This window comes from Paramisgurnus dabryanus, chromosome 20, assembly GCF_030506205.2.
Source record: "Paramisgurnus dabryanus chromosome 20, PD_genome_1.1, whole genome shotgun sequence".
NCBI lineage: Eukaryota > Metazoa > Chordata > Actinopteri > Cypriniformes > Cobitidae > Paramisgurnus > Paramisgurnus dabryanus.
The window spans coordinates 35,938,289-35,949,748 of record NC_133356.1 but is presented as its reverse complement, the minus strand read 5'-3'; the positions used below and the strand labels follow the sequence as shown (position 1 = coordinate 35,949,748).

Sequence of the window (11,460 nt, the reverse complement as noted above, 5' to 3'; positions counted from 1 at the left end):
GCTTTGACTTTCGTTGCATTATTCTGTAAATTACATTTCATTCAGTTTTCATTGTCATGTATTTAAAGAAATATATTGGTAAATATATTACAGTATAATGTAGTAAAAATTCTTTACAGCATTTTAATGTAAAACTATTACAGTATCATCTTGGGTTTTGCGGATTTTACAGGATTTTATTGGCAACTCTAGTTGCCAACTAAGTACTGTAATTTATTGGAATTACAAAAAAGTACTGTAATTCAAAATACAAGTTTAAATCTATATTACTGTAAAAAAACAACAAAGTATTGTATTTTACAAACAACAATTAACTGTAAATTGCTTTACAGTATAATGCTGCAGTCCATATTACAGCAATTAATAACATTTTTACAGAACTTTACTGGCAACTTTTTTGCCAGCTAAATCCTGTAAATTCTACAGTCAATTTTTTACAGTGTGGACATATGCCTGTCAAAAAGCGTTTGATGCAGCAAAGTCATTACTTACTTCCTTTGACCACCCCTTTAGGTTGTGTGTGGATGCTAGCAAGGTGGGTGCGGGAACAGTCTTGTTACAAGCTGATGATGTTATTTTTCTAAAGGTTTTTATTGTACCAGTTAAACTATTATGTTGTGGAAAAGGAATCGATGGCTTTTATTTGGGCCTTGCAACATTTTGAGGTGTATGTGGGATCCGTGTCAGGCCCATTGGTTGTATATACCGACCACAACCCACTGGTTTATTTACAATACTTGCATTGTCCAAACCAGTTTTTGACTCGTTAGTGCCTTTTCCTACAGTCCTATGCCCTTGAGATTAGACATAGTAAGGGTGCTGATAATGCGGTGGCCAACGCCTTTTTAGGATTCCTTAATCCTCTTAACTGTCGACTTTCCGAGTTTTTGTTTTAGTCTTCTTAATTCTCTGAAATTGCTCCTACAGGGCCCATAGTTGCTGGGAATACTGGGAGTCATGGTTGTTCTGCAGGATGTAAGGGTGTTTTGAGTTTTTGGATTGTGTGTGTCTTGTGTAGACACCCTTTTCTATGGAGGAGGGTGTTATGAACCCAGTGCAATACTATTGACTATCGCCATTATTTCTGGGGCAACTAACCGACCTATGAAAAGTAGCTACTATGACCAAAGTAGCTAGCCGCTCTGTGATAGCGAGGATAATGGAAAGAGTTTAATTCGACTCGCTCTCGCAGTACTTTGACGTCAGTTCTTGCATCACAACATGAAGACAAACACATACACAAAAAGTCACACAGACATCGTTGAATATGTTTATATAATTGGCTACATGTTTTGTCTATCAATATTTTTAATGAAGTCATTGGCTGATGGAGGAACGAGCGAGCGATTGGTTACATTAAAGTGTAATATCATATACAGTGCTACATTTTGCTGTTGAAAATGGGTTGTTTTTCCTGAGATTCTAGCGTGCAGCGGGGGGGCGTCATTGTCTGTGTTTATTTACATACAGCGGCTTTTGATACTTTAGTTATGGACCCGCCCCCCAAGGGAACAGCGTGGCTACTTAAGCAGCACTCTGTCAGGCTCAATCTGATATCATCATTCAATGAAGATGGACACCGCAAAGACTGTCGCAGACAGAACCGTTGATGTTATGCCGGAAGTGTTTTGAAGTACTTCTTCGACAAGCCTGATGCTTATGAACAAGGGCTCACTGATTCTGAAGACGATTTGAGCGACGATGAAAGCGACATGATATGACTGAATAATATCCCTAATCTACAACTGAGCGAAAATGAAGACGAAGATGAGGAAGAATGTATCGGGCTGGCGTCAGATGAGTTGGACCATAAAATATCAGAGGCTATATTGGTTGTAACATTTGAAGGTGATGAAGACAGAGAAATGTTGAAAATCCAAAACTTTGACTGTAAATGCTTCACGAGGAGAAAGGAGAACTCTCTGCATGGGAGACATTCCTGTAGCCAGAAGCTTTCTCCAGACATTATGTACAACATACGGCTAGATTCTTTCGCTGTGGAAAAAGAGTGGCAGGACATGCGAATAATTGGACATTTAGAGGCAAACAGACGCACAGTGCAAACTTCGGAAATGATAACATCCACAAAGAAGACACCGACAAAGAGAAGGTGTGCCCAAACGACTTATTTCATTAGAGGGAACGAGATCTGCAAGAACACTTTTCAGTTTCTTACGGGATGAGTTACCATAAACAGTTTGTCATTTTTTGTTCATTGTAAGAACATGAACATGTAGACCTTCACATTAAGTGCAATTGTTATTAGCTAGCTCAGGTTTCGATTGCCAAAACCCAAAGTTATTGTTAGCTCAGGACTGTGGTTTCCATTGCCAAAACCCAAAGTTATTGTTAGGTCAGGACTTGGTTTTGATTGCCCCCATTAGTATAATGAGCTTTTAGATGGCAATGTGAGCATCTGCTATTAATTTGAATAATGCCTGAATTGACTGATGTTAATGACTTAGCTCATGTATAAAGTATGTGTAGCCGTTAAATATGCATTATAAGTCAAAACTAAAAATATTTTTAAGGTTTTTTTTAATCAGACTTAAACCAGGTCTAACCACAAACTTTTACAGTGAATTAAAAGTAAAAGGTATTGTTCAAAATTTACTTAAGTAAAATTACCTATAATTGGCAAGACCATGATGTTAAACTTTTTTATTTCTTTCTTTCCTTTTCAGCATTGGGAAAGACACCCTGGCTGATAAAGTCAAACACTATGAGGAGAATGGGGCAAGACCACGTTTGAGGAAGAAGCATTCACTGCCACGTCCACCAGTCAGGTTCATCAGCCCTGAGGACATCAACAGAGTTGTGGACTTCATAAAAAACTATGCAGAAGACAATGCCATGTTGCTGCCTGGCCGACAGCCTGGCCATAAGGACTGGCATGTGAAGTTGCTGCCAACTCATGTGTCCAAGGCTTCAGTGTGGCGTGTCTATGTGAAGTCTGCTAAGGTACTTGGTATGTGTAAACATTGATTTAGAATTGAGTGCTTATAATGTGAAATGATGCAAAGCACTATTAGCAATTAAAATGTAACCATAGGCAATCTGTTTTTCAAGTGAGTGTGCCGTTTGTAAAACCAGCTTCAAAGCACTGTGGAACCGACTTCTCCCACACATCAAAAGTTCCAGTGCCAAAGCAATAACGAGCAGCTGATACGAAGTGCAAACCTCCCAGATGATAGAAAGTCTGAAGCAGTAAAGAAGCAACAAGATCATCTTTCCCTTGTACAGAAAGAGAGGGCTGTATACAACGATTTGAATGCTGCCTGCAGAAAAATTCTAACCTGTCTTTTGGACCGTCCCTACCAGCTAGCAAGAAGATTAGGATGCATTACAGTTTTGATTTTGCTCAGCAGGTAATTCAAACACATTTACTTCCACATATACTTACTGTTTATAAGTTTACAGTTATGAATAAATAAATAAAAATTAATCTAATCCAAGTTCCCTCTGTCTCCTACAGTTACACTTTCCCTCAAACCCTCTCCAGCCAGGACCAATGTACTTCCTGACCCCACGGAAATGTGGCCTACTTGGTGTTTCCTGTGAAGGGCTGCAGAAACAGGTGAATTACCTAACTGATGAAGGCATACAATCTACTAAGGGAAGCAAGAAGTCATCAGCTACTTGCATCATTTTTTCTGCAACTTTGGAGTTGGAGAAACAGAGGTGGATCTTCATTGTGACAACTGCAGTGGGCAGAACAAGAACAACTTCACGCTCTGGTACCTTGCCTGGCGTGCTGGACACAAGCTTCACGAAAAAATTGACATCCACTTTCTTATTGCTGGTCACACCAAGTTTTCTCCTGATTGTGGCTTTGGACTCATCAAGCAAGCCTACATGAAGACAAGAGTCAACACTTTGGCAGACATCGCTGAAGTACTTTAACTTTACTTTGCTTCAGTGACTTCAGTGCTGTCTTCTGTTCTGCTTCAACTGAAGACCTTTTTTTTTCTCCCTCGTTTCTTTTTTTGACCTCAGGTTGTGGAAAAACAGCTCTCCTGTAAGCCACCTCAATATCCCACAGCTTGTTGAAACGGCAGAGGGCAAAGTTTTAATCCAAACATTTAACTGGCAAGCACCATCTGACTCGCCACTTTCGTAGACTCCCACAGATCAAGAGTTATCAGCACTTTAGGTACTTAAATTAAAACTTTCACATTGTGTACATACAATATAACACAGCAACAAAACACACACAACACAGTTTTTTATGAGAAAATACTTTGCCATGTTTAAAATGTCTTATATGCTTATTCTGTCACAGCTTTGACGCCAAGAGACCAGGTGTGGTGCTTGCAAAAACTGCCCGTGATGCACAACATGTTGAATTTCAGCTACTGCGCAATGGAGAAGATCTGCCCCCTATTGACGGTGTTCTTGTCCTGTCCCCACCTGTACTGAACATTGACAGGCAGACATACCTGTATGAAAAAATCAGGCCATTCTGTGCTGACGAGGAAAGACACATTACATGCCCAGCGCCAAAGGTCACAACACAGAAGAAGATGCGGATGTGATTGTGGACTGTTGACTTAAAGAATTCTGCTTCTGAAAGTTTCAGATAAGTGTAGATAATCTTTAAAGTCAGTTAATGTTAATTAGAGTGATTATGTATTAATTTTATTTAAAGAAAAACTTATAATATACATTTTAAGTAGCCTAAATAAAAAAACGAATATGGTTTGGCGGCATCCAATTGGAAGGCGGAAACATTTGGCAGCAAACCAATCGGAAGGCGAAAACCTCCGCTTGAGAGGATTCAAGATAATGCATTTGAGCATCATAGCATCCACTACAATTTGTCTATAGCCGTCGTTGGCAGGGCAGCCAAAGCGTTTTTTCGTGAAAATCCATCAGGTGAATAAATCTACATGCCCTGCTTAATCTTCACGCCCACTACAACACTTGGGCCAAATACAGGAACACGTCATGTAAGTAGTCAATTGGTCAAGTACAAAGACAGCAAGGGTGGTTATTTGGACGTTTTCCCCTGTGCTAAAACCCTTTCGGAAGGGTTAAGATCCAGAATAAGATCTTTTTGGTACTAAAACAACGTCAAGGTTCTTGTCAGACGTACCTGCGCATTGAACTGCCCCACTCATTCTCTTTAGTTTCTGTTTATTTCTGTCTAACTTCTCTGTGAAAGCATCCGCTGTACTGGTGGAGCAAACACAAGCACAAGCATATCTGGTTACACCATAATAAATGAGACGTCAATACGTCATCGCGACCGCTGTTTGATTGTGTGTTGTCGCGAAAACTGACGAGACTGCATCTTTCCTCCCTGAAGATATCCCTGCTGAAAAATCCAGCATCAAATCAGCATGGACCAGCATGGGAATTATGCTGGTCTATGCTGGTTTGATGCTGGTTTAGCTGGTGGTCACCAGCTAAAGGAGTGATTTAACTCAAACTGCAACAAAAGTCGCTGTTTATTTACTTCCATCACTGCTGGTCTTCTCAAAACATACACAACGAGTAGCTGTTTCTTCATCGTTTGTGGGTTAACTTGCCAAGCTGCTTCTTCATTGACGGTCGCGCTGATACTGTGGTTACATGCGTGGATACTGCCTACCAGGGGTCTGCACGTGTTTGCACGTCAACGCGGAGGACGACGCAAAAGTATGAATGAAAACCGATGCGGAACCTATGCCTTCGTGGCTATGCCGTAGGACCTACGCACAACTATAACGAGCCCTTAAGCGGCAGCAGGGTTAGTTCACATCAAGTCACAGCTTCTAATGGAGACAGTGCATAGGGATGAAGTGCCCAGGTTAAGAAAAGAGGAAATATGAGGAGAAATGTAAAGAGGATAAAAGTATGTATACTGCTATATATAATGAAGTATAATATCCAAGTAGTTTATGTAACACTGACTACCCAATCAAAATTTAAGGATCACTTTCACTTATTAATATTTTTCCACATATAATAGCAAATTCATTAAAACTGTGGAATAACAAAGATGGAACACAATGAAGTCAATACTATGACTGAAGACAATCCTAAATAAATTAAAACAGAAACACTTAGTGGTGGTACATTTTTTATAATAGTTTATAAATGTATACAGGAATTAATTATTAATTTGTAAGTTTAGTGCAAGGTTTTAATAGGCCGAAGTTATTTAAGATAAGGTTAAGAAAAATGTGTATATGTAAAAAAAAGTATATTAAAAAGATAAAAAACACTGCTTATATATTTCATAGTATTATTATACATTAAATAATAGAATTTAAACAGTACATTTACAGAAATATTGTACTTTTTTGAATGTTAAAACAGCTCTGCGGCCCTCTGATGAAATGTCAGTCTGAGAAATGGCCCTAAGCTAGTTTGAGTTTGAGAGCCCTGTGCTTTGGTATGATGGACAATTGTTAACACAGGAGATGGTGAAGTGGTTTTATTACACACAATGAGTTAAAAACAAAACCAATCACACTTATAAATAATGAAAAATGAATAATAATGGAATACTGTATTTATGGGTGAGTAGGTGACAAATGGAGAAACCAGGAGAAGATCGCTGGAGGATTTCACGATAATAGTCCAAGAGAGATTATAGTTTATATACATGACAAGCACAAACCGTGGTAGTCTAGACAAGGAGTGCAGGCAAGTGGTGTGCTTATATGTGTGCAGGGTGAATATGTGATGAGGCACAGGTGGTGGTAATTAGGGCCCGAGAATGGCCTGCACCGAAAGGTGCGAAGCCCTATTGTTTTTGCTCGGATTTATTATTATTTTTTTTATTTTTATTTTTATTTATTTTTTTACATTTTGGGGCATTTTGGGTGCCTTAACATACTCGAAAACTCTTGGAATTTGGCACAGACGTCAGAGTCGTCGGCCATTAGGACCTGGCAAAGGCTGGAACTCGGGCGTGGCAGGGGGGATCTGTAGCGCCCCCTGTAATGCAAAAACAAACATTGTTGCACAGATCGGACAAACATGTACGCACATGTACGAGAGTTGGTACGCATATAGTTCTCATCAACCCGAACAACTTTCGCACTCTAACATTTAAGCTCCGCCCAACAGGAAGTCGGCTATTTTGGATTGTTTAAAAAATGCATGCGGTGTACTTTTAAATACTCCTCCTAGGGGATTCATGCAAATGACACCAAACGTGGTGATCATGATGCCGAGACATTGTACTTGCTAAATTGCGAAGGGATTTTTGATATCTCGAACGGTTCTGCCATGGTGAGCCGACAAATTTATGGCGAAATCAGAGAAACAGGAAGTGTCTAATATCTAAGGCAAAAAATATCTCATTGTGATGCCATGCGGGGTGTTTGTTCGTCTGAAGATTCCGATCGCATCGATGTGCCTATTGTGACTCCGGGGTATAGCGCCACCACCAGGCGCCAGGAAGTGTGTCAGTCACAAAGCTGGATTTTTTTGACAGTTCCATGCGATGTTCTTTTAAATACTCCTTCTAGGATTTTCATGCGATTGACACAAGAAGTGGTCAACATGATGCAGAGACATTGTAGATGATAAATTGCGAAGGGATTTTTGATATCTCGAACGCTGTTCCCATGGCAACCTGTCAAACTTTACTTTCATTTTAAAGGCATATTTAAGCCTTACAGTTCCATGCGATGCTCTTTTAAATACTCCTTCTAGGATTTTCATGCAATTGACTCCAGAAGTTGTCAACATGATGCTGAGACATTGTAGATGATAAATTGCGAAGGGATTTTTGATATCTCAAACGTTGTTCCCATGGCAACGCGTCAAACTTTGCTTTCATTTTCCAGCATATTTAAGGCTGACAGTTACATGCTGTGAACTTTTGAATACTCCTCGCATGGGATTCATGCGATTGACACCAGAAGTGGTCAACATGATGCTGAGACATTGAAGATGTTAAATTGCAAAGGAATTTTTGACACATCCAACGCTGTTCCCATGGCAACGCGTCAAACTTACTTTTATTTCAGGCATATTTCAGGCTCTTGGCAGCGTAGATTAAGTTTAAATTTGGCACACACATCTGATTTGTCGGCTGTTAAGTGTTGACAAAAACGTCAGATAAAGGCGTGTCTATTTAGTGACTGACTAGCGCCCCCGTTTGTCTAAAATATGGGGTTTCTTTAACCTACTGTACCTAAATGGGTCAGTAGCAACATGAAATAGTACACTGATATATACCCACTTGATGCACATGCCCACCGTGCATCGTTTTCTCGGAGGCACCGTGTAGCGGTAAACAAACGTGCGAGGGGCCGCCATCGCTGCTTGCAGCTATATTTAGAGTAGTGTTTGCACGAGGGTGGAGTCTGGCGTTTCTGTGACATGCTGATTTTATGTACAGTGGCATAATGCATTGCGTAAATATTAAATTTAGTTTAATATTTCCCATCAACTATGGTAAACAGTTTTACAGTAGCTTGTGTCTTACTGTTTTTTTGTAATGACATTGGAATTCAGTAACTAACCTGACCCAGTAGAAGGAGCTGGTCGGCACACTTTTTAGTGTGTTCATAACTGGACCTCTTAACTTCCTGTAGATGAACACGTTCCAGCTGAAACCTCTGAATAAGAGAACAGAAATAATGTTTTTAAAAACTTCAAGTACACACAACAACGCCAAAGCCTCGAAATTATTGGTTGTTTTTGCTTAATACAAAACATGGTAATTCTTTCAACACATAAAACCAAAATAAAAATACAAAATTTTGTGACGCAACAGCAAATGTCTAATGGGCCAAGTCACATTTCTGTCTCAATGCTTTTAGCTTGTAGTTCTCTATAGAACACAAGGCTGACAATCTGCTTCTATCTTGTTCTATCATTGGCAGCATGTTGAGCTCTACCCTAGGAATGATGTGTAAATTCTTTTAGTTTAGCTTTTTCAGTGTTCTGTTTTCAGTCCTTATGTAACTCCTTCTCTAACTCATTCAAGTTACTCTCTGGCCATAATATAAACGTCTCTACCACTTAAATTCCTACAGACAATTGTTAATACGTTTAATTTCAGAAAAAAATTTCATAAAGGTTTTTTTTACAATTTTACATCTTTTAGATTCTATACTCTTTAATCCAATGTATTTAAAAATTTAGTTTTAATGATTGATTATATTATTAAAAATGTGGAAGGTGTACAGCTGCATTGAAACAATGCAATATTCAAGGACAAGAGGTGTCAACAGATCATACCTGGAAAAAAGAGCTTTCACAAAGGATGTCATGGCAAATGTCCAGATGGCTGGTAGGGGCACTTTGGGGGTCCTCAGCTGGTGCTTGGTCTTCTGGGGTAGATCCGTTGGGTTGGCGAATCTGAGCAAAGAATTGTATGTAATGGGCTGCTACTGTCCAGAACTGAAGGTCTGATTCATCTCCAAATAGCCTGATAAAACAATGCAAAATTAGATCACCTCAAATACAAAGATGTTTATTTATTTTTCTTGTGGCTAATAAGTTAAAAATGAATAAAATGTTATGGTGAAGAAAGGCAAGGGAAATCCGTGCACACACACACACACACACACACACACACACACACACACACACACACACACACACACACACACACACACACACACACACACACACACACACACACACACACACACACACACACACACACACACACACACACACACACACACACACACACACACACACACACACACACACACACACACACACACACACACACTCAGATACAAATGCAGCATGCAGCACACAAAAAAATCCCAACTTAACACCCCATACCACCACGGTTTGACAGATTTTTTTCTCATCAAAGTGGAATCAACTTAAAATACTCTTCATTTGTGATCATACAATTACCTGTAAAACATCATTCAAAACTCTAAAGGGTCTATTTTTATTTGTTTATATCCATAATAACCAGTGGTTAAATTGGCTTTTGTAGGGAGGGGGAGCACTTATTTACAGTAAATAGTCATCATTCAAAATCACCCCGTAAAATTACTTAATGTGTTTTACACTAAAGGGGCTCTTTTTTCAGTATTAATGTGTAACGTAAGGTTGAGTAGTTATTCAAACAAAGATAAATACTTTACAATTCACTTACAAGTTTCAGCTTTAAAGCTGTGCCAGAGGTTGATCCAAACTTTAAAACCTGAACTTTAAATTATGCTAATCTATGAGTCTGACACCCTATATGCATTTGTAGCACATGTTATTATGCACAATTGATCAAACTTTGAAAGAAGGTATAAGACTCAACCTCCTTGACTAATTCTAAGCATAAGATAACCCAAAAGATTAACTTAACAAAAAATATGACATACTGAATCAGCATCAGTATGTCTTATAAATTAGCCATAGAGATAAACTGGTCAGCAGTTAGTAAAACAATCACTATAGTTAGGTTGTAATTGATTTGTATAACCAAAATACATTATTTTATTAAACTATACAATAAGTTCAGTCTTATCTTTTAACATATTTTAATGAGATGAGTGATATGGCTATACATACTTTAATCATTTGTTTCTAGACTTCTATTAAGTTTTCTCGACGTGTGCACCACTCTTACCTCTCTATCTCTCATCTCTACAATGTCTAATGTCATCCTGTGAGAATGCGCATTCTTGAGGATCTGAGTGAGACGCAGGGCTGCGTACCAGTGATGCGCGGGTCAATGTATAAACAACCGGCACCCGCCCGCAACTTGGACAGCAAAAAGACGTCTGTGATTTTGGCCGATTCGGACTGGATAAAAATTATCATCACTGTAAAAAATTGCCGTAATTATGCAGCTGGTTGCCAGTAACTTACTGTAGAAGATAAAGACTCATGTTCATTTAACTTTGAACAAACTGTTGCCAGTAAATAACATGAATGTAAAATCTACAGTAAGTTACTGGCAGCTAGTTTCCAGTAATACTGTCATTTATACAGAATTTTTTACAGTGATGCTATTCCTGAGATAGGAGCGTCTGTTTCATGCGTTTTGGCGTTGCAGATGATCACGTGCTCTGGATATGCGTGTTTGATGCCTAATGTTTGATATTTTGCTTTAAATGTAAAATTATTAGCCTACAGAACATGTAATTTATTAATTTAATTTTAACAAATCAAAATAACTTATACAAATCATATAAAGTAGCCTACGTGTTTTATATAACTGGCTGCTAATAAAAAAACAAATAAATTAAGAAATAATGATTAGTAACAATTTAGTATCTTTATTAATTAACATTACCATTCCAGAGTGAAACAAAATAAGGTTGAGTTCATACCTTATAACGTTACTGATATTACAGTGTTTAGTCTTAACAGATATTCAGCCCGTCTTGATTTAATTATTTTATTCCGCCAAATGGAAAAAATCATCCATATCTGAATGAATGGGACTCAAGACATATACAGCAGATTGCGTTGGCCAAAACACCAAAAGAACCGCTTTTTCAAAAGATATTGCGAGCAGACACAGACATTTGCATCCGGGCGGGATTA

The 11,460-nt window shown here is 38.6% G+C and overlaps 1 protein-coding gene across 1 annotated transcript in view; it reads right to left on the bottom strand.

Annotated features, from left to right (window-relative positions):
• Positions 1-11,460, bottom strand: part of wdr11 (WD repeat domain 11) — a 347,647-nt gene that overhangs the window by 63,898 nt on the left and 272,289 nt on the right. The window contains exons 23-24 of the mRNA XM_073812844.1: positions 9,187-9,376; positions 8,466-8,561 (exon numbers count right to left, since the gene is read on the bottom strand). Coding sequence (XP_073668945.1) covers positions 8,466-8,561; positions 9,187-9,376 — 286 coding nt within the window. The remainder of the gene's footprint in view (positions 1-8,465; positions 8,562-9,186; positions 9,377-11,460) is intronic.